Source organism: Hippocampus bargibanti, linkage group LG01 (genome assembly GCF_051943395.1).
Source record: "Hippocampus bargibanti isolate YZ-2025 linkage group LG01, ASM5194339v1, whole genome shotgun sequence".
Classification (NCBI taxonomy): Eukaryota; Metazoa; Chordata; class Actinopteri; order Syngnathiformes; family Syngnathidae; genus Hippocampus; species Hippocampus bargibanti.
The window spans coordinates 26,020,632-26,044,389 of NC_142734.1; the positions used below are offsets into that span (position 1 = coordinate 26,020,632).

A 23,758-nucleotide genomic window follows, 5' to 3' on the forward strand; every position below is an offset into this window, starting at 1 on the left:
CCTATGGCGTTGCTTCACTCTTTTGCCGAGTTCATCCTGTCGGTTTCTTTGGTGAGCCCACGCGCGCGTGAATGCGCGAGCGGTGCAATAATTACGCCCCCGGTGGGGGATTAATTATTAATTACTGCCGGATTGACGAATGACAAGAAGCTAGTATTTTTAAAAAGGACAAACTTTCTGTCTGTCACGCAGGCGCATGCATTTTACTGATGATTGACAGAACCTCGCACGTGTGTTTGTGACTTCCGGGTTGGGGTGAACGTTACCACGTCTGTGACTGTAAAGTGTCTTTAAGAGTTTTGAAAGGCGCTTGTAAATGAAATGTATTATTATTTCAATGCTTTCAGCTGTCACACGTTCCAGTTGCGTACCGTGCTCGCAGCCGCTATAGCGACGTGAACGCGAGCGTCTCGCCGGATGTGACTCGTTTGTCCCCACAGCCTTTCCGTAGCGACCTCCCGACCTGTTTGTCACATGACCACTCAGGCCGAAGGCTCGCTCGCTCGGGGCCAGCCCATGGTGTCCGGCTGTCAAACGGTTGTCCTCCGCTTCGAACTTTAGTAAGTAACAGCACGTCGTGACCAAGGCCGGTTCGGTGGCGAGCCGACGACGCCGTTGGGTTTGTTCTTCTGTGACGCAGAAAGACCGAAGATGGCCAGCGCCGTACTTAGCACCGCCCAGCTAACCTTTCTGCGAACGCTCCACCAGCAATTTCGCCGACGTTTCAACGAAATCACAAGGCGGTCGCTTCTCTCCCCATCGGGGAAGGCAGTTTGCCTTCGACTGAGTGAAATCACGACCCGAGTTTCGTAGCGGGCTTGCTCCCGGGCGGTCTATTAGCACGACATGGAAAACGGTCACACGCTAAAATTGGTCATATGAGCCAAAACGGCGTGAAATAAGCTCTCCGATGTTACCTCGGTTGGTTGAAAACCCGTCAAAGTCAGTCATTTTGCATTTCGTAAAAGAGACTCGATCGTTTTTTTACTGCAGCTAAAGAAAAGAGACGCGGGTTTCATCCAAAAATGGCGGTTATTGGAAACAACACGAAAATAAACTATTCAACCATCGCACTTTGCCAGAACGAGTCGTTTGATAGAGGGCTGTACTCGCTATTCCCACAACCACAGTGCTGTAGATCAGCGGTCTCCAACTACTGGACCGGGGACCGGTACCTGGCGACAATGAAAATAATGGACTTACTTTACTTCCGTTTTGTGCCCTTAGATTTACTTTGAAAAATAACCGGATCCTCTGTTACATCCATCTACAATGTGTCACACTTGACACAGGTGAGTAATAATAATAATAATAATCCATTTGATTTCTAAGCTCCTTTCAAAACTTTCAAGGTCACTCTACAGTCATAGGATATGTTTTTCTGTGGGTGAGCAGCGGCAGCCACACCGCACCAGCATTCACTCAACCCGAAGTAACTCAAATAGATAGAAAGCTAGCTAGCTAATAGATAGCAAATAAATGTTTAACTAGATAGCCAGATGAGTGTGCATTTCCCGGTCGTGTTATGGGTTGCCGCTAAAATGAAATCCAGGAATGAGTTAAAAAAAAAACTTGAGGGGGGGGGGGGGGTTCTATGGGAAGGAGAAAGGCCCAGCCAGGAGAAGGAAGAGAAGCCTCCTACTTTCAAGAAAAATAAGGTTACATTTAATTGACAGCATAAGGAGTCTTCAAATATGGATTTATCTCAATGGGGGATTCCCATGCGCGCGCCAAGCCCACTCTGCACAACATGCAGCAGGCGGTTGTTGTTTTCATGCACTTGGTATTTGCGGAACATTTTATTTTGAAGGTACATTTAAAGGACAACCGACGCCTCCGGACAAGTTGTGTCCATAATTTGTAAAATCACTTCAAATAACTTCTACTGAGCGTATTTTACAAAGATTCCACCACATATAGTTATATTTTACCTTTTAAGACTCGAGCTGAGTATTCCGGAAGTCTTGTTTTTGAGTTGGTGATGAGTCCTGACATCACGGAAGGAACGCCCCTGACCGAGAAAGGACACACTGTAGCAGTCCTTTCATCACGTCAATGCATTTTGCGGTACTTTGTTTGGTATGAAAACTTCATGTTGATCCGTGTTGATTGCAAAATTAGAAGGAAAACACATAAATAATACGAATCCTTGTGTGTTGCACCGAAAACTTTGATATTCCCTGACAAAAATCCCCACAAGAAAAAAAATCAGCCCATTTCCACTGAGCTTTGTCGCCATCTTCTGCCTTTTTTGGGTGCAACATTTCTCTCCAGATACCTCAAAATGACATGGAATAAATTCATTAATCGATTGCAAACATGTATGCTTTCCTCTTCAGAACTATTTGAATCATATTCATAACTGGATGAGTAACAAGAAAGGATCTTCGCCGAATCTGAAACCATTGTTTTGATTCTCAAGCAAGACAAGACGTCTTGGCGTGACGCCACAAACAAGGGGGCGGGACCTTCTGAAACTGGCCACTTTCGGTTTCAATTTGAAGTAGTTTTTAGACATTTAAAGTCATTTTTATTGGTGTTTAGCATTTGACTAAAAATATCAGCCTGCGTGTTTTGGGTATTTTAGATGCTATAAAACGTTTTTCTGATGTCAGTTAGGGAACAAAAAAAGTGGTGTTGGTGGTCCTTTAAGCGTTTGGGGGGTCTGGTTTGGTAGAACCTTCGTTCATCTTGTCATGATTTGTGTTTATTATGATCTTATGATAATACCACTCTTTTCTTGCAAGTCATATAATATTTTATTGTGTTTCCCTGTCCCACCTTCAAGGCCCCTCCCTGAAAATATTGTGTGATATAAAACTGCTCCGTGGGCAAAAAACGGTTTTGGATCAATGCTGTAGATCACAGGTGTCAAAGTCAAGGCCCGCGGGCCAAATCCGGCCCGCCACATCATTTTTTTCGGCCCGCGAAAGCAAATCAAACTTGTTAAATTCCATGATGATTGCTAAAATCTGAGCCAAAATTTCATATTTTTGGATGTCAACCACAATAAAAGTCATTATTCTTGACTTCAGATTTGAAAACGAGTTATTCATTAATTTGTTGTGTGCTCTATATGTAATATTGGAAGGGATTTAAACATCCTAATGGGTTCCCCAAATTCATAACGGCCCTCGAGAGGAAACCATAACGACAATGTGGCCCGCGGCAAAAAATGACTTTGACACCACTGCTGTAGATGAAGCCAAAATCATTCCTGCAACAACAAACCATAAAACATCAATGAACAACAAAACAGTAGAAAGCGCAAAAGCGTTTGTAGTCAAAATCAAGTCTCATAGCGAGTTCCCAAGCCAAAGAAGAAAAATGACCAAATCCCTTCCAAACAGAGGAAGCGACTTGATGTGAGCCGGTGCTTGGAAACTATGGTGGCCATTGAATGAATAGATGTTAATTTACCTCCCCTACCGCCTGTGGAACTGAGAACACAACACGACTGGTATAAACATTACAGTAATCTTAGTGTTTTGTTTGAACGGCAGGCCGAAGGAGGGCCAAAGATGTGCCGCTTTCCAGCCGCTGGTAGTGTGACACGGGGATCGGAGAAGGTTCCCTCCTGTCATGGCCGCTAGCTCCTATCCAAGCCCTTTTGAGGACGTGGCGGGCGAGGTCAAGGAGGGCTTCCTTTGCCCGCTTTGCCTCAAGGACCTGCAGTCCTTCTACCAACTCCAAGAGCACTACGAAGACGAGCATTCCGGGGAGGAGCACCACCACGTTAGAGGACAATTGAAAAGTAGGTTGGGCGGGGCTCCTGCCAGCCATCCATTTTTTGCCTCACCACACTTTTTGACATGTGGTGCGTTTTATACAGGTAACATCCCACTCACGACTGGGTTCCATTCCGACAAAACGGTCGTAAGTCGAAATGCATTCAAAAGGTTTATAAGACAGGATAGTATACGATGTCAATCTGTTGGTTTTCAGCAATGTTTTCTCTTGAATACTATTAAATACCAAACATTTTACAGTTCATTTCTAAATCTTATAACTTTTCGTGTCATTTTTATCATTTTATATTTTGTGTTCTCGATTTTTATTACTGTGTCGGCGCACACGCTGACACAGCTGACCAAAATACGCACGGCTTCCCACGCATGCGCGCTGTTGAGAAATCGCTCTCCATGCTAACGGAGAAGCCAGAAGAGGTCGCCCGACACGGCTTTTCCCCTGAAGGGAAAACCCGAAAGGAAACAAAGATGCTCGATAAAAGGCAATGACAGCCGGGATAATAAAATATGTCAACAGCACTGGAGATTGAGGAATGACATAATAATAATGATTCAAGGGAAGCCCGGTAGTCGAGTGGTTAGAACGCTGGTTTTGGTTTCACAGTGCAGAGGTTGTTAGTTCAAGGCCCAGTCCGGCCTCCCTGTGTGGAGTTTGCATGTCCTACCCGAGATATATAGTAAAACTATGTTGACCGGTGTGATAGAAAGCAGCATCTTGAACCAGCCTCTTAAATCACAGGTGTCAAAATCGAGGCCCGGGATCCAAATCAGGCCCACCACATCATTTTATTCGGCCCATGAAATTCCACGATGTTTGCTCAAGTCCAAACAAAAATTGCAAATTGTCCCATTTGAACCACAATAACAGTCATGATTCTTGACTTCATATTTGAAAACGAGTTATTCGTTAATTTTTTGTGTCCTCGCTCTTATGTAATATGTGGAGGGGATTAAACATTATCATAGATTCCCCAAATTCATCATAATGGCCTTCAAGAGCAAATCATCACTACAATGCGGCAAAAAACGAGTTTGACACCCTTGGCCTTAAAGGACAACCGACGCCTTCAGACAAGTTGTGCCCATAATTTGTAAAATCACTTCAAACGACTTCTACTGAGCGTATTTTACAAAGATTCCACGGCATATAACTATATTTTACGTTTAAGACTCTCACTGAATATTCAGGACCTCTTGTTTTTGAACGCCCCTGACTGAGAAAGTGACACGCAATGCATTTTGGGTACTTTGGTCTGAAAACTTGTGTTGATCCGTGTTGATGGCGAAATTAGAAGGAAAACACATAAATAATGCAATGGTGAATCGTTGTGTGTTGCACCAAGACTACTATTTGATACTAGTTGACACAAATTCCCAGCAGACAAATCAGCCCATCTCCAACAGAGCTTGGGTGCCATCTTGTGCATTTTCCAGGACGCTACATTGGAGTCCAGACGCCTCAAAATGATCCGGAAGGACTTCTTTAATCGATTGAAAACATTTATGCTTTCCTCTTTAGAACTATTTGAATCATATTCATAACTGAATGAGGAACACGAAAGCATCTTCTCCGAATCTGAAGCCATTGTTTTGATTCTACAGCAAGGCACAGACGTCTTGGCGTGACGTCAAGAACAAGGGGGCGGGACCTTCTAAAATTTGTCATTCCGAGGTCATTTTGAAGTAGTTTCGGGACACTTTAACTCATTTTTATTGGTGTTTTGCATTTGACTACAAAATGTCAGCCTGTGTTTTTGGTATTTTAGATGCTATAAAACGTTTTTCTGATGTCAATTAGGAAACAAAAAGTGGTGTCGGCTGTCCTTTAATGTGTCTGGTGAGCACAAAAGAGCATTTGTGTCTCTTGAGGAGGAGTGCCATCGGAAAAGGGGTGTCTGATTGTTCCCTGAAGTTTGATCAATGTCTGCACGTGTGCAGGTTTGGTTCAGAAGGCAAAGAAAGCCAAAGACAAACTGTGGAAGAGGGATGGAGATGACCGGGGCGATGCCGGCACGTATGAGTCCTTCTACTACGGCGGGGTGGACCCGTACATGTGGGAGCCCCAGGAGCTGGGTAGGAGCCCCCGCCCGCACCACCGTCGACAGGAAATATGCATTGACGTTCCTCAATCGTGTCTCACAGGAGCCACGAGGAGCCACCTGGACTGGTTCAAGAAGCAGCGTGCCGCAAGGATCGACCATTCCGTCATCGAGGCCAACAAGCTCATCATCCGTCTAGAAAAGGTGCGCTCCACGCGTAGCAAAACACTCGCCGCCAACGAGGACAGACTGAAAAAGAGCAATGTCCTTGCAGCTGACATCTTTGGACAGGACCAATTGGGACCCGGCCAAAATCCGAGGTTGGTGCCAAGCGGCGGACACGTTGGCGCGTTGGCTCGTGGTTTCGAAGGCGGTCCTTTGTTTTGCACAGCACTGGAGAAGTCGCTGGTGTCGTGGGTGAGCGACTCGGACGTCCCCTTCTGTCCCGACTGCGGGAGCAAGTTCAACATCCGCAACCGGCGCCACCACTGTCGGCTCTGCGGCTCCATCATGTGCCGCAAGTGCATGGACTTTGTACCCGCGCCTCTCGCCCGTACGCTCGCACGCACGCACGCACGCTTGAGGCTGTCCTCACGTCATCCGACGTCATACTTTTTTCTTCGTGGCCCAACAGAAAAGCTCATCTGCGGGACCCGCGAGGCCCTGAGTGTCCCCGCCGGCCCCTGCTCCGTCGGGGGGGGCTCCAGGAGGGGCAGCCTGAGCAGTCTGAGCAGCGTCGCATCGGCGCTGGACGACAAAGACGACGACAAGATTCGCTGCTGCTGTCACTGTCTGGAAACGCTGTTGAAGAGGCAATGCAAGATGGACGAGCAAGACTTTGTGCCTGACCTGGTCAAGCTCTACCAGGTGAGGTCGTCGGCGAGGGACCCAAAATTCGCCGATTCGGGTTTGGCGCGCTCTCCATCATGTGACATGTCTCCTTTTTTTTAGCGGCTGAGGGTGTGCATGGAGAAGGTGGACGAGAAGGCCCCGGAATACATCCGGATGGCTGAGTCGCTCAAGTAAGTCCCACCAGCCTTGTCGCCATCGAACGCGACAACGTGACCCGACGAGCCGCCGCTTCCTTTCGCAGCGCCGGCGAGACCACCTACAATCTGGAGACGGCGGGGGGGCTTCGACTGGAAGTGCAAAAGTATTACGAATTGATCGATGCTCTGAGGTGAGTGGCTGCCGTCCGCCATTTTGGATAAAGGTGCACGCCCGCTCCAATATGGACACCGTTCCGGGCTCGTTTCCCAGCAAGAAGATCCTGAACTTGGGAACCAAAGACGAGCCGCAGCCGCATCCCAAGGCGCTCCAGCTGCAGAGGATGGTGCGCTACGCCGCCACCCTCTTCGTCCAGGTGAATGCCCTCCCGAACCCCACGCGCTGTCCGTTTTTGCTCTGGGATGAAATGATGAGCCGACGACAAGGTTCCTTTTCTCGGAGAAGAAACGGAAATGAGCTTGTCAAGAGGCCAAGAATAAACTTGCGTTTTTCCAAGGTTGGGCGGGGGTGGACTCAAAATCTTACAATATTACAGTAAAGTCTCATTATATTGATATTGGTTATATTGATAGTACTGCTTATTACGATACTATTTTCATTTCCCGGCAAATTTCTTGTCTTTTTATGTATAATTAGTTCCGGTTAGTACGATACATGGTTATTACGATAATTCGGTTACTACGGTGCCCTTTTTCATCTCCCTCCGGCCATTTTGCTCTGCTTATATCGATACAAAAGCAGCTTAAGCTGAATTGATATTTGTTTAAAGGACAACCCCCGTCACTTTTTTGTTTTTTAACTGACACCAGAAAAACGTTTTATAGCATCTAAAATACCCAAAACATGCAGTATGATATTTTTAGTCAAATGCAAAACACCAATAAAAATGACAAAGTGTCCAAAATCTGCAAAAAAAATTGAGCTGCGAATTGGGCATTTTCAGAAAGTCCCGCCCCTAGTTCGTGACGTCACGCCAAGACGTCTTGCATTGCTTGTGAAATAAAACAATGGCTTGAATATGATTCAAATAGTTCTGAAGAGGAAAGCATACATGTTTGCAATCGATTAAAGAATTTATTTGTGCCATTTTGAAGCAACATTGGGGGAAAATCTCTCACCCAAAAAAAGAGGCACAAAATGACGACCTCCAGTGGCCACCTCCGTTTCCACAGGCTGATAAATTCCTTATATGGCGCTTGGACGCCCTCTTCTGGCCTTCTGGCGGCTTTTGGGTGCAACACGAGGTCCCCAGACAACACAAGTACAGCAAAATACATTGACGTGATGGAAGGACCACTACAAAGCGTCTTTTTTGCGGTCAAGGGCGGTCCTTTAGTGACGTCACGTACGGACTCGTCACCAACTCAAAAACAAGACTTCCTGAATATTCAGCGTGAGTCTTAAAACGTAAAATATAGCTATATGCGGTGGAATCTTTGTAAAATACGCTCAGTAGAAGTCATTTGAAGCCATTTTACAAATTATGGACACAACTTGTTGGGAGACGTCAGTTGTCTTTTAAGGATTTCAACACAGTACCACCATTAGCGATATCTGTATCGGTCACACCGTTGGTCCACGTAACCAGCTTCCGCGTCTTGTGCTGTCATCCTCGAGCACTATAAAAAAACGCTGTAGCAGAGCTCACATCTTTCATTACTGCTGCAATAGCATCTGAAACATACTGTAGTCTTCTTATATACAGTACAGTTGTTCAACACCAATTTCAGCCATGGGGAAACGTAAAAATTGTGATATCGGAACGAAGTACAAGTACAAGGCAATAGTGGCTGTGGAGGGCAATCCAACAACAAGCAAATCCTCCATCGCGAAAGAGTTCGACATGCCGCAGAATACTTTATCAACGTAATAATGTAAACGTTGGAGTTTTTGTTTTCCATCCATGTATTGAATTGTGTAGTATTCAGATATCTTTATCGCTTGCAATAATCACTGTTTTTTACACAGTATGTACATGCTGGCATTCGTGGTTTCTCTCGTGTGTATAGAACAACGTTGAGTGCTACTCAGTCACTATAGCAAGAGTGCGTTATGAAAATAATAAATGACATTTTTATTTAATGCATAAGTTTATTTTTCACTTCACTACAGCATGCTAGATACGCAATCCATGAACTCAAGGAGAAAATTACATGCCATATCAAAGATCCCCCATTTATTGCTGATTTTTAATGCAGTTCGACGCAGAATCGGCTATATGGATTGTACGGTTATATCGATATTTTTTCCGACTCCCGAGAATATCGATATAACGAGACTCTACTGTATTCTCTCAAATTTGCAAAAAATCTCAGAATTAAGAAAATTGGGCCAAGTCAGACTGGTTCCAATTTCTTTATTGACCCGCATGCAATTGGTGGAACAAGACACCCCCCCCCCCCCTTGTATCAGTAGATTGGAAATAGTTTTGCCGTTGGAGGATCACGGCTCAAAGGGCTCCGTCCGGTGGCATTTGTGGGTAAAATTCAAGGCGGGTGCCTCGTCTCGGTTGTAGGAGAAGCTGCTCGGGCTCATGTCCTTACCGACCAAGCAGAAATATGAAGAGCTGAGAGAAACGCGCAGACAGGAACAAGAACGCAGGCTCCAACAAGAGAGGCTGGTGAGACCCCCCCCCCCCCCCCAATAATGACTAAGCATTTTTTTTGGTTGTTTTTAATGCATACGCTCGTCGTGGTTGACTTCAGGCTTCTTCGCAGGCCGCCCAGGAGGTCCTGAAGAGGAGTCAGGAGTCGGAGAAGAACCACCCGCCCACCGGCACCAACGGAGAGACTCCGCAAGCCCCTCGCCTGACAAAAGTTAGCGGCTGGTTGCCGTCCCCGGACGCTGGCCATTCGCGCGGCCCCCAGGAGGACCCCCTCCTGCAGCAGATGGACAACATCCGTTCCTTCCTGCGCCAAGCGCGCCAGGCCCATCGGGCCGACGAGGCAGCCATGCTGGAGGAGAACCTGCGGCAGCTGGAGGACGAACACGAGCGGCGGCAGACCAGCCTGGCCGTGGCCCTCTCGCAGGAGAACACGCAGGAGGCCTGGGACATCGAGGAGAGCCGGGTTACGCCGCCTGCTCTCTCTTTGGATTTCGCCGCTCCAGATCTCCGGCCAAAAGACGAAAGCTCCGTCGTCGAACAGGACGAGGAGCCCCCGCCGCCACCGAGCTTTGAGCCGACGATCTCGGACGGGCGCAACAACCCTTTACGGCAGGAGGGCTCCACCCCCATCGAGGAGGATCCATCCAATCCCTTCTTTGAGGACATCAGAAGGGAGCGGCGGCAAGCGAGCGACGGGAAGAAGGACTACAACCCTTTTGATGAGGACGACCCGCCCGCCGACAGCGTTCCCGGCAACCCCTTTGACGACGACGGCGACGGTTCCGCGACAGATTCCAACGCCGCCGCCTCCACCAATCCCTTCGACGGTGACGACAATGACGTGGACTCCATCGAGGAAGAGCTTCTGCTGCAGCAGATCGACAACATCCGGGCGTATATTTTTGACGCAAAGCTCAGCGGTCGCCCCGACGAAGTCGAGCTCCTGGTGGAGAACCTGCGAGAACTTCAGCGCGCACTGCAGGAGCAGAAGAGGAACCGGCCATGAAGCAGCTAACGGTGCTCGTCAATGCTCCGTCATTGAGGCTTCGGACTCGCCGTCGTTCGTACTTCAGACTTGGCTCCGCACGCGGCTCGTAAACCTGACGCGGCAGTCGTCATTTGTGCCGGTGCGCTCCATTCGGTTGTCTCCGGTTGAGGTCAACAAAAATGCTCTGACGGTTTTGTCACATGATCAACCGCTTGCCATGCCCCGAGGCGCTTTTCTTCTCAAATGATGCCACGATCATCTACCATTTTGCACAAATGAAGAATAAAATAATGTTTAGCCACATGACAAGAAACAATCGGCGTCTGCAGATCGAGGCGTGGCTCCTCCCTTTCTGCCATTCTGAACCGGGGCGGAGATTTGGGTCCTTCCGCTGTTCATCCACACAAGCGTTCACGCCCATATTGGATTGGATTTTGGATTTGCCTTTATTAGTCTCACAGTTGAGAAATTTACATTTCACAGCAGCAAAGTGATGAAAGGAATGAAAGTAGAAAAAAGAAATACATGAGCTGCTGGAAAGGCAGCCGCTCATATTGACACACGGACAGGCGCATTGCTCTCTACCGGTGGTGTCATCGTGAGGACATCCGCACATTGGCCGCTTTTCACGTCTGCCACATGCACGCGAAATGAACGTCTGCCAAGTATTAGCGCTCACTGTCGCTCAAATGTTTTCTAGCCCTTTGAATAGCGTCTTCACTTGCGTGGGAGCGCCGCCCTGCCAGCCAACAGCGGTACTGCGTGCGGAAAGAACCACCTCCACTGAAATGAATGGAGCAATTGAAGGAGTCCGACAGGGTTTTGGTGTTTGATTCACTGCTGAATGATACTTTGGACTCTGTGTTATCACGTGAGCACAAGTAAAACATATAATTTAAAGCAGATTCTTTACTTACAGTGTATTATAGGTGTTCAAATACCTGACATGTCTGTAAACATGTGACATGTAAGTAAAGAATCTGCTTTAAATTAGATATCAAGTACACAGGATGAACTTAGTACAACCAACAAGTAAAACATGTTAAAAAAGTCCAACATTGTTTTGGTGGGTGAATGTCGCGTCCGCTTGCTTCTGTGGGCTGTGGGGGGGTCACAAGCGATGTATTTCAAGTCCAAAGTATGGCCCCCTTAAAGGACAACCGACGCCACCGGACAAGTTGTGTCCATAATTTGTAACATCTCTTCAAATGACTTCTACTGAGCGTATTTTACAAAGATTCTACCGCATATAGCTATATTTTACGTTATAAGACTTGCGCTGAATATTCAGGAAGTCTTGTTTTTGAGTTGGTGACGATTCCTGACATCACGTCACGGAGGGAACGCCCCTGACCGAGAAAGCGACACACAATGCATTTTGCCGTACTTTGTTTGCTGTGAAAACTTTGTGTTGATGGCGAAATTAGAAGGAAAACACATAACGCGATGGTGAATCGTTGTGTGTTGCACCAAGACTACTATTTTATATTCGCTGACACAAATTCCCAGCAGACAAATCAGCCCATTTCCAACAGAGCGTGGGCGCCATCTTCTGCCTTTGTCTGGGACGCTGCATTGCTGTCATTGACGGCTCGAATTGATATGGTAGGACTCCTTTAATCGATTGCAAACATGTATGCTTTCCTCTTCAGAACTACAGTGAGACCTCAACTTACAAACTTTTTGTGTTACAAACGTCAAATTTATGAAAATTAAACCTTATAAGCACTATTTTCATAATACACACCCACCACGGCTGGCGGAGTGATCTTCGGTGGAAGCACAGGACCGAACAGCACCAGAGGTTAAGTTACCAACAGTCCTTATGGAAGGTGACTCTCCTTCCATAAGCCATCAACGACCGTCAAAAAGGTAAATACAACTTTATTTTACAGCACAGTCTATTTCTTTAATTACAGTCGTCATGTAATGCACCTCTCTTTCCAAACAGCAATTCCCTTTGACCTTCGACCTCCAACGCCATTCCATCAAGCCATAAATGACCATCACAAATGTAAATAAAGTGACTTTATGATACAATGCAGTGTATTTCTTTCATTACAATACAATTGCACATTTATTATACATAGAATAAGGTATGTTAGTGTAGTTTTAAGGCTTATTTAGTTGAAAAGTATATTTTATGGAAAGCCGGGAACAGATTATTCCCATTTTAATGGTTTCCTATGGGAATTTTTTTTTGAGATACACACTTTTCGCCTTACACACTCTGTCTGGGAACCAATTAAGTTCGTAAGTTGAGGTCTCACTGTATTTGAATCATATTCATCACTGGATGAGTAACAAGAAAGTATCTTCTCTGAATCTGAACTCCGTGAGCCCATTGTTTTGTTTCTTGAGCATGGCAAGATGACTTGGTGTGACGTCACGAACTGGGAGCGGGACTTTCTGAAAATCCCTAGTTTTGAGATTTGTGGCAGATTTTGGACAGTTTTTGCATTTGACTAAAAATATCAGCCTGCGTGTATTTTAGATGCTATAAAATGTTTTTCTGGAAACAAAACAATGGTGTAGGTTGTCCTTTAACTCTCGCCTCTCCTCATGCGCGCACTTAACTGAACTGAACTAACGCCGAAGGAGAAAAGTCGTGTGTGTTTGAAATATATCTTTGGTGACGCCATCCTCGATTGACGCTGTGTTGTTGGGTTGGAAGTCTGGTTTCAAGGACGCAGCAAGAAGAGTGCCACAAGCTAGTGATGGGTCCAGTGACATGGAGGCGTCGATGCGTGCGCTCAGCTTCCGTGTCGGTGCGCATACCGCTTTAAGAAAGTCAAGTGACCACTACCGGAACCACTGTTGATGCGCACTCAGAGGTGCAGCGCTATATGTCAGCAGGACACGTTGCACGCACGGAAGATCCGCTCTAGTACTGGAAGTCCATAGAGGCAACGTTCCCTCAGCTATTTATATTGGCCACACAGGTGTTGTGCACACCGGCCTCTCAGTGCCTTGTGAGAGGATCTTCTCAAAGGTGTGGGAAATCACCTAAACAAAAAAAAAGAAATACACTGAATAACAAAACGCTGGAGAGACTATTTTTTTTTATAAAAATCTTTAATTACAATGAGTCCAATTGTCATTCACAACCCTTTTACTTAGGCATGCAGACAGATGTTCACTTAATTTATAAACTGTCTTGAATATCAAAGATTTTTTTTAATGAAATGATATATATGTAAAAATCATGTGAAAGCAAATGCCTAATCAATGGAATTGGATACAATTGGTTTGACAGATCAGTGTCAGATGACCCTGTCAAATGTTTCCTGCAAGTCCACCAGGTGTCAGTATTCAGCAACACAGTGTCGATACAGTGTGTCACTGTGTCGAAATGATACAGGATGCCTCATCTACCCTTCACGACCACAAGCATCGCCTCATATTTTTCCGGGTTCTTTGCCGGTCGAAGCTCCTTGTGAATTTGCGCCCCCCAAAAAATAATCCGTTTTCTCATTGGCTGTTCACTCCTGTTCCGCTTTCATTTGGGCGCGGTATTTGCCCGTCATCTCTTTGGGAAGCGGCGTGGTGCTAGGACAGGGCACTTGACCGTCCACCTCACAGATGCACTCTCGCAGGCAGTACTTTTTGGGGCCAAAGTTGGCAGGGTTGGACTCTTGCATCTTGGCTTGCGCTTCGGCCTCCAACACCGTCCTGGGGGGGGGGAAACAAGCCGATGTCACAAGCGACCAAAGAGCACAACTATCGAGATGGATTTTGCTTACTGGGATTTGCCCAAAATTGTCCTGATGTGTTTTGCAATGTTGCTGTGGTCCTTGCCTTCCACATCCACCAGTACCTGTTCGCCATCATCTAGACCACAGGTGTCAAATTCATTTTTTGGGTTCGGGCAACGTTGTAGTTACGGTTTCCTCTAGGGGGCCGTTAGGAATTTGGGGAAGCCATTACAATGTTTAATACCTTCCACATATCACATCCAGCGTGCACAACAAATTGAAGAATGACTAGATTTCAAATTTGAAGTCAAGAATAATGACTTTTATTGTGGTTTACATGGGCCAATTTGAATTTTTGGTTTGGACTTTAGCAAGCATTGTGGCACTTGACATGCTTGATTTGCTGCCAAATAAAATGCCATGGCGGGCCAGATTTGGCCCACGGGTCTTGACTTTGACAACTTGATTGAGACCAAAGACACCAATCGGCTCGACTCATTGAAAAACCATTAAGTTGAGCCAAACAATGTGACTTGGCCAAATATGTTTGGTAAAACTGAAACACGGTACAAATTTGAAGACATTTGACACAAGACTACATACCCAAGTAAAATTTCAAAAAGGGAGACGGCGTCATGTTTTTGAACATCATAATTTGGACCCACGGGTTTTTGTACTGAATCTGGGGAATATTGAAGAACACAAATTTCCTGTGGAGGAGAAACAACAAAAAGTGTGGCTATGGACATGTACGTAAAAACGTATTTTCCACTTAGCTCATCGCGTTATCCCTGACCTTGCGCCGTCGCTGAGTTCACCGTGCGTGTTGTAATTAACCGTCATGATCTTCACTCGGCTTTTAAAGATGATGTCGCCTTTCTGGAGATACTGCAACGTCCTCCTGATCGGGAATCTTCCCTTCATAGGCATTTCGACACCTTCGTCAGCAACACGACTATTCGGAGCTGTTGAACCAGCGTTGCGTCGCAAGAGTATAGTCGGCGCGTTTTTCTGACGTCATTGGGCACACGTCAAAACTCGATTAGACGAGAAGGCATTTTCATTCTTTTTATTCCACAGGGCGAAGCTGAACTGCAAATGTATTTACGCTTGACATGACAAGAGAGAGGCTGGGGGCACATTTTGCGTTGTTTCGCTGGCCAAATAAAAAATAGAGATTTGAATATGGGGGTGGGGGCGCGCGCACACACACACAAGCTTGATTACAAAAATCTTGCAAACCTCTTTGCAATCGTCACAATTTGCCAACAGAAGATCACAAGGGACAAAAAAAAACACAATCTCGATTATACAATTCTTGAACCCATTTCTTCACATTAACTTTTACTTTGTGTCTTGAAATCCATAGGAAACACACACAAGCTAAAAGAAACGCTTCTGCATCACAACATCCTCGTAGTATGTGACATCGGCCATTGAATTGCTTTTCGCCCTACAGGACAGTATTCGTAATTTGCTGGGAGTTTTGGGCTGAGCAAATTACCACAAATGTCCTCGTCCTCCTTACGCTCAGTTGCACTCCTCCGCGCACACACCCAGCAGATGGGGTCCGTGAAAAAAAAGTGTTTCAACCACATAGATAAGAACAATAATACATTTTCCGGTTGAAATGTGTTAAACAGTTTTATTTTTGTATTCTCATTTTATGAAATGCTGTCACATATTCTTTATTGAGTAAATTATATAAATGAAGCATAATGCTGCACTTTAATGAGCGGATCTGGCAACACACCCACAACGCTACATCCGGTACCTGTCGGTGCAGAGTTCTTGATCAATGCTGACGAGAAGCGTTTCAGCTCACTGTGCTCTGGCAAATAAACATCCCACTTTTTCGAGCTAAACAAGAAAGACTGTGTCGAGTCTTCATTCTACCAAATTCATCGCGAACAGACCGCAGATCTCAACAAAATGGTCCAAATTACGCTTTTGTACGCTACTTCACAATTGTTCGTTGGCTCGTCCTTTAATTATTTGGCCGCACTTAATACAAAGTCTCAAACTCAACATAGGGGCAGTCATGACGGACATTTGGTGTTGCAAAAGTCCCCCGCCTTGAAGAGCGCCAGGACGTTGACCAGCGGAAACATGACGACGGAGCCCACCAGCGACCCGGCTTGTGCTGCCGCGCCACACCAAACGAGGGCGCTGTGACTACGGTCACGCAGGATGACGCCTACCATTACTTTGACGTAAGAAAGAGTTCCGGTGAAGAAGAGCCACGAGAGGACCTGGTGGAGGTAAAATAAACAACTTCGAGTTGGGGTAGTGTCCCCTAGCCCCACCCCCAACATTATAATCTTCTTTTCCTTTCGGCTTTTCCCTTCAAGGGGTCGCCACAGCAAATCACTGTCCTCCGTCATTAGAGGTTTGATTCGCATGTTTGTTTTGGCAAAGCTTTGAAGTCGGATGCCCCTTTGGACACAACCCCCTGTATTTATCCGGGCTTGGGACCGGCACAAGAAGACTTATGTCCCTTTGTGGCTCCAGTACAAGCGACTCGCTCAGTAAAAGGCTCCCAAACGGCACAGCAACATTCAAAAAAGCAAAAACTATACTCACCATTTGATGACATTGCTCTGATCATACCGTGAAATGGGCATCTCTTTCCCTACATTACATCACAAACATAACTTCAAAGTCTATATAAGATAAATATGCGACTATATATATATATATATATATAGATATAAAAGAAATAAAAAGACACATCCACGCGTCTCGTCTTCATTAATACGGCAGCATCGTGGATATATATATATATATATATATATATATATATATATATATATATATATATATATATATATATATATATATATATATAATCTTTCCCTATATTACATCCCGAAAAACACAATATACATATTTCGGGAAGATGTAAGCCAGGGGGGTCTCAAACTCGCGGCCCGCGGGCCAAATGCGGCCCCCGAAAGAATAATTTGCCGCCCGCCTTGATATGAAAGATTAATGTTAGTGCGGCCCGCATTATTGATATGAATGAAACTTGTGTGTGGAGCTGAACAAGTAGACAAGATAAGCAATGTTTAGGACAGTTAATGTTCAATATTTCTTTATGTTAAGAAAGTTAAAGGTTAAAGAACTGTGAATACAGACATTTGAAACTTTATTAAAATAATTAGTTTTCCTGTGTTTTTTTTTCAGTCGTCTGTAACTCCCTTATGATCATTAAATTTTCTCCTTGCGTGTTACTGGTTGATTTATTTTTTATTCATTTTTTCCATGTATTTGTTTAATTCATTTTTTGTGTGTTAAAAATAAAGATTTTGAGAACATTGGAATGTTTTATCTGTGATTTTCTTGTGGAAAAACCGATGCGGCCCAGCCTCACCCAGACTCTGCCTCCAGCGGCCCCCGGGTAAATTGAGTTTGAGACCACTGATGTAAGCAGTGTCTGAAACTTATGACAAAAAGTTACCGGACACCAGGGCAGACAACTCAGAAAAGTTGCCTGCCCGGCCATAAAGTTGCCTGCCCCATTTTTCACAACTTGAAACACAATAAGACGACTAATCGCAAAAAAAAAAACATTGTTGCGAAGTATAAAGGATTTTTTTTCAATGAAGGAAGTACCTACCACAAATGCTCCCCTACTTAATTTATGGTAAATATCCCTTGCTGAAGATTTTGCTCCAGTTGTGGTCTGTCGTCATGGTGCACAATGCAATTTTTGCGTTACGTTGTCTGTTAAAAGCCACGTGGACTCCTCTTTCTAAGCGTCTTTCAAAACTCGCAAGTACACTTTACAGTCACGGTATAGTCCGAAGCATGAAACAGGCTTCTGATTGGCTGCCGTGCCGAGTATGCAAATAGCCAAACGAACGTTCATTTTCGCTTGGCAATTTGCATACTCGGCACGGCAGCCAATCAGAAGCCTGTTTCGTGCTTCGGACTATACCGTGACTGTAAAGTGTACTTGAAAGTTTTGAAAGGCGCTTAGAAAGAAGAGTCCACGTGGCTTGTCGTGGTTTGCTTGTAGCTTTTGCTTTATTGAATAAAACAAACGTTTGATTTGAAAAAAAATATTGAAGAAGTTGTCGGCCACCTGGGCCGAGACGTTTTAAAAGTTTTACGCCCAACGTAAAAGTTATACGCCTCTGGGCTGACGTCATTTCAAACACTGATGTAAGTGCGTTTTAGTTGTCATTATAAAAAGCAAAAAAATATATAGTTTTGAATGACACTTGTTAACCCTCACCCAAAATTATAATAATTCCGAAAATAAAAATAAAACAATGAGCTGTAGGTTTTCACCATACTGTTTTGTTTCAAACAAAAATGTAAAATGCAGTCCTCACTTTATAGCTGTGAGCACAAATGCTCAACCGTTTAATTAAGAAGCTGAACTTTGGCATTTCCTGGAAGATGTTTGGTCTCGCTGCGCTTACGCAATGGGCAAATGTGTGTGCGTCACTCACAATGACGACTTCTCCGGCCACGGAGCCTTGTAGCAGAGGACAGGGACTCATGACAGCCATGGCCATGTTATAGCTGCCAAAGCCTGTCCCCATCAGCGTCAACGCGCCCAGAAAGAGAAGAGACCTGAAAGCACAACACCACAGGTGTCCAAGTCAAGGGGCCAATCTAGCTCGCCACATCGCGAGCTTGCTTTCTATTCAGTTAGCTGGCTAATTCCTGATATCACAGTCGTCAAAGTCGAGGCCCCGGGGGCAAATCTGGCCTGCCACCTTATTTTATTAGTCCTGCGAAAGCAAATCAAGCATGTCAACTGCTATGGTGCTTGATTTGAAAACCAATTATCCATTAATTTGTTGTGCGTTCTCTATGTGATTGGCGTTTTGTTGCAGGAGCACGGTCCAATTGAATTAAAGGACAACCGACACCATATTTTTGTTTCCTAACTGACATCAGAAAAACGTTTTATAGCATCTAAAATACCCAAAACACGCAGGCTGATATTTTTAGTCAAATGCAAAACACAAATAAAAATGACTTGAAGATCTGAGACAAATCAGCTGGAAACTGGGGGTTTTAAGAAAGTCCCGCCCCCAGTTCGTGACGTCACGCCAAGTCGTCTTGCCTTGCTCAAGAAACAAAACAATGGCTTCAGATTCGGAGAAGATGCTTTCTTGTTACTCATCCAGTTATTAATATGATTCAAATAGTTCTGAAGAGGAAAGCATACATGTTTGCCATCGATTAAAGGAGTCCTCCCATATCAATTCGAGCTGTCAAGGACAGAAATATAGTGTCCCAGAAAATGCAAAAGATGGCGCCCAAGCTCTGTTGGAAATGGGCTGATTTGTCTGCTAGGAATTTGTGTCAGCGAATATCAAATAGTAGTCTTGGTGCAACACACAACGATTCACCATCGCATTATTTGTGTGTTTTCCTTCTAATTTCACCATCAACACGATCAACACAAAGTTTTCAGACCAAACAAAGTACCGCAAAATGCATTGTGTGTCGCTTTCTCGGTCAGGGGCGTTCCAAACGTGACGTCACGTGGGGATCGTCATCAACTCGAAAACAAGACTTCCGGAATATTCAGCGCGAGTCTTAAAACGTAAAATATAGCTATATGCGATGGAATCTTTGTAAAATACGCTCAGGAGAAGTCATTTGAAGCGATCTTACACATTATGGACACAACTTGTCCGGGGGTGTCAGTTGTCCTTTAAGGGACGCTAATCCGATAAGTGCCCCTCTCCTTGGTGGTACCTGTTTTGGCAGAAGATGGCGACGGTGCAGGCGAGCGGGTTGGCCACCGAGGCCAGTGCAGCCGAGAGGTGATAGGCCAGGTTGCCATAGGGCATGCAGGAGTACGTCTGCACGGAGGGCAGCACGCCGTTGGTAGCGCCGTTGACCCACACCACCAGGAAGTACATGAAGGCCAACGGCCATCGTGAGAGGCCGGGCTCAGCCGGCGGGCGCCTGGCCTCGCCGCCGTCCCCCCGTTGCAAATCGCACAGGTCGATGTCCAGCGCGGGATTGTCCAAGCCAGACTCCGCCACCGCCGCATCCCCGCGGGAGGCCAAACGAAGCCTGTTGAGTGCGATGAAAGCGGCCAGACTCATGCACATCATGGCCGTCAGGAAGACGAAGAAGACCTCCGTGGAGAAGTTGGGAGGGAGGTACTGGGTCTGGAGGAGCCCGCCGCTATGGTTTCCCGCCGCCCCCGGCGTGGCGTTGACGCACCTGACCATGCCCACTCCCTGGGCCAAGGCTACCACGCCCGGAATGAATCCGCTCAGGCCCTCACCCACGTAGTAGGTGCTGATGTAGGCGGGCGGCAGTGCCGTCATGAAAGGCGGGAAGGTGACGGAGGAGGTGCAGTCCACCAGGGACAGGAAGAAGGTGAGGACGAAGAAGGCGGTGCTGCGACGCGCCCCGCCCACCTCGCTGGTGCGGTCCCAAAAGAAGATTAGCAGGACGCAGGATAGGACGCCCAGCGACAGGACGCCGTAGATGACGGCGCGCTCGTTCAGCGCCCCCGGCCTGGCTTTGTGCGCCAGTGTGATGAGCAGAGGCCCCACGTTGGCCGTCTGGATGATGACCGTCAGGTAGGACGCCAGCTCCCAGCCCTCGGGGAGCGCGTTGACGATGAGCGGCAGCTCCACCCACAGCCCGTTGACCGCCACCCAGGAGCCCAGGCCAAAGGCGCAGGCCAGCAGGTGGACCGGGAGCGACATCCCGCCCAGGACAGTGACCATCACGCCTGCATGGCAGCAACCGGACGCATGATGTTAGACGGCGGGCGGCGGTCATGATGCAGAAGCCGGACAAAAAAAATCGAGACCGTCCAGAGCATTCAGGCGGTTGCCCTTGCTTGGGAAGCCGCACTCGCGTCCGCAAAATACTCACCTGTTGCCTATGCTGTCCCCGCAGGCCTCGCAGACGGCGTGGTGTCAAGACGTGAAAGAGTGAGCAAGTGATTCGCTTGGGATCACACATATCCTGAGGGAGGAGGAGAGCGGGGGGGTCAGAGTCCAGTGCAGCTGCGAACGCTGCATAACAGAGCGTACCTCTCTCATAATTAGGTCATGTCAGACATTTCCTTTTCCGTCTCAAGGCCCGATAATGACGACACCTCACTGCAAACATACTTTTCAAATGATTCCTGACTTTACTTCTCGGGTGGAAGAAGATGTTTGGATTGGATTGGATTTGCCTTTATTAGTCTCTCAGTGGAGAAATTTACATTTCACAGCAGCAAAGTTATGAAAGTAGAAAAACCAAATACAGGAGCTGCTGGAAAGGCAACCACTCTCTTGAAGTAAAAAAATGAAACAACAAATAATATGACAACACGAAGACATAGTCATTCATTCTTAAGCACTTTATGTACCCACTTTGTTCCATGAAGCAGTTCTAGAATAGGAGAGGATCAAAGGCTCTTTTCACCAGTGGATCAGGGACATCGTGGTGGAATGTGCACGTTGATACAAGCTATATGTCGAAAGCAAACAAACAGCTGTAGCATCCATTGATGTAAAGAGATTGTCTCACATCTCCTGTCCCACATAACTCCATCAAAATTGCAAGCCACGACAATTCCACACACACACACACACACACACACACACACACACACACACACACACACACACACACACACACACATATACATATACATATATATATATATATATATATATATATATATATATATATATATATATATATATATATATATATATATATATAGTGATGTCACGAGAGGCTGGGTTCTGGAGGGCAAATACATCCCCCTAAGATGGCTTCACTCGGAGAGAGTTTTGGCCCCATCTGATGGAAGGCAGCAATTCAAACACCACACCTGCGGCTGATCACGGCTTGATTGGCAGGCAAGGCTTTTAAGGCGGAGAGCCTCTGAGTGTGCAGGGTGGGGAAGACAAGCTCTGTTGCTCTGCGCTGTGGAGAAATTGATTGCCCCGTGGAACTCATTGCCAGTTGGGACCACACGACAGGACACCTTGCTAAAGGTGGCTAGGCTACATGAGGAGGATGTCCAGAGGGGTGAGGCCTAGAAACTCATGGAAAAGAACTCCGTCTTCAGTTTCACCTCAGAAGAGACTTTATTATGATTTAAATATTGAAAGAGACATTATTCTTGCCTTTGTTACTTGTGAATTCCCCCCTGAAACCCTTTATTAAAAACTTTGTTTGTATTCAAACCTGTCGCCCATTGCGCTTCTTGTCCTGTCCCGCTGAGAGCTAGCCTCTCATGACATTACTATATATATATATATATATATATATAAAAACGACGTCTCCGGACAAGTTGTGTCCATAATTTGTAAAATGGCTTCAAATGACTTCTACTGAGCGTATTTTACAAATATTCTACCGCATATAGCTATATTTCACGTTTTAAGACTCTCGCTGAATATTCAGGAAGTCGTTTTTGAGTTGGTGACGAGTCCGTACGTGACGTCACTAAAGGAACGCCCTTGACCGTGAAAGACGCATTGTAGCGGTCCTTCCATCACGTCAATGTATTTTGCTGTACTTGTTTGGTCTGGGGACCTCGTGTTGCACCCAAAAGCCGCCAGAAGAGGGCATCCAAGCGCCATATAAGGAATTTATCAGCCTGTGTAAACGGAGGTGGCCACAGGATGTCGCCATTTTGTGCCTCTTTTTTTGGGTGAGAGATTTTCCCCCAATGTTGCTTCAAAATGGCACAAATAAATTCTTTAATCAATTGAAAACATGTATGCTTTCCTCTTCAGAACTATTTGAATCATATTCATAACTGGATGTGTAACAAGAAAGCATAATCTCCGAATCTGAAGCCATTGTTTTGATTCACAAGCAATGCAAGACGTCTTGGCGTGACGTCACGAACTGAGGGCGGGACTTTCTGAAAATGCCCAATTCGCAGCTCATTTTTTTGCAGATTTTGGACACTTTAAGTCATTTTTATTGGTGTTTTGCATTTCACTAAAAATATCATACTGCGTGTTTTGGGTATTTTAGATGCATTAAAACATTTTTTCTGGTGTCAGTTAAAAAAACAAAAAAGTGACATCGGTTGTCCTTTAAGCTGTGTTCGAAATCACGTCTGCCTGGAGGCCCAGGGCGTACAACTTTTACGTTGGGCGTACAACTTTCAAAACGTATCGGCCCAGGCGGCCGACAACTTCAAGAAAAAAAAAAAATCAAATTAAACGTTTTTTTTCCTTTCAATAAAGCAAACGCTAAAAGCAAACCGCTACAAGCCACGTGGACTCCTACTTCAAAACTTTCAAGTACACTTTACAATCAGGGTATAGTCCAAAGCACGAAACAGGCTTGGCTGCCCTGCCGAGTATGCAAATTGCCAAAGGAACGTTAATGAACCAAATATTAACATTCATTTTCTCCGGTGTTCAAATTTTTTCCAAATGTCCTTTAAAGGACAACCGACACCATTTTTTTATTTCCTAACTGACATCAAATAAACGTTTTATAGCATCTAAAATACCCAAAACACGCAGGCGGATATTTTTAGTCAAATGTAAAACACCAATAAAACTGAGTTAAAGTGTCCCAAAATTACTTCAAAATGACCTCGGAAATGGCGAGGTTCAAAAGATCCCGCCCCCTTGTTCGTGACATCACACCAAGACGTCTTGCCTTGCTCTAGAATCAAAACAATGGCTTCAGATTCGGAGAAGATGCTTTCTTGT

General features: G+C 45.7%; 3 protein-coding genes across 4 annotated transcripts; 1 reads left to right on the top strand and 2 right to left on the bottom strand.

The window, feature by feature from the left end:
• The first annotated feature begins 466 nt into the window (after positions 1-466).
• Positions 467-10,692, top strand: rbsn (rabenosyn, RAB effector). Of its 2 annotated transcripts, none has more exons than XM_089005507.1 (13): positions 467-560; positions 1,228-1,292; positions 3,504-3,754; positions 5,688-5,822; positions 5,892-5,992; positions 6,063-6,108; positions 6,180-6,341; positions 6,423-6,655; positions 6,740-6,810; positions 6,882-6,968; positions 7,049-7,151; positions 9,312-9,416; positions 9,502-10,692. In XM_089005507.1, the coding sequence occupies exons 3-13, from the start codon at positions 3,583-3,585 to the stop codon at positions 10,405-10,407; spliced, it is 2,121 nt and encodes a 706-aa protein (XP_088861633.1). In that variant the 5' UTR covers positions 467-560; positions 1,228-1,292; positions 3,504-3,582; the 3' UTR covers positions 10,408-10,692. The 2 variants fall into 2 exon arrangements, with proteins under 2 accessions (XP_088861633.1, XP_088861636.1); XM_089005510.1 differs by having other exon boundaries at positions 9,514-10,692.
• Positions 10,693-13,454: 2,762 nt separating this feature from the next.
• On the bottom strand, positions 13,455-15,108 carry mrps25 (mitochondrial ribosomal protein S25). The gene is made up of 4 exons (XM_089005531.1): positions 14,881-15,108; positions 14,688-14,794; positions 14,133-14,220; positions 13,455-14,061 (listed from the first exon to the last, which is right to left on the bottom strand). Exons 1-4 carry the CDS (start codon positions 15,012-15,014, stop codon positions 13,872-13,874), a joined length of 519 nt encoding a protein of 172 aa, XP_088861657.1. The 5' UTR covers positions 15,015-15,108; the 3' UTR covers positions 13,455-13,871.
• Positions 15,109-15,714: 606 nt separating this feature from the next.
• slc52a3-1 (solute carrier family 52 member 3-1) lies at positions 15,715-21,067 on the bottom strand. Its single transcript, XM_089005521.1, has 4 exons — positions 20,952-21,067; positions 19,809-20,805; positions 18,545-18,668; positions 15,715-16,336 (listed from the first exon to the last, which is right to left on the bottom strand). Exons 2-4 carry the CDS (start codon positions 20,798-20,800, stop codon positions 16,124-16,126), a joined length of 1,329 nt encoding a protein of 442 aa, XP_088861647.1. The 5' UTR covers positions 20,801-20,805; positions 20,952-21,067; the 3' UTR covers positions 15,715-16,123.
• Positions 21,068-23,758: the final 2,691 nt, after the last annotated feature.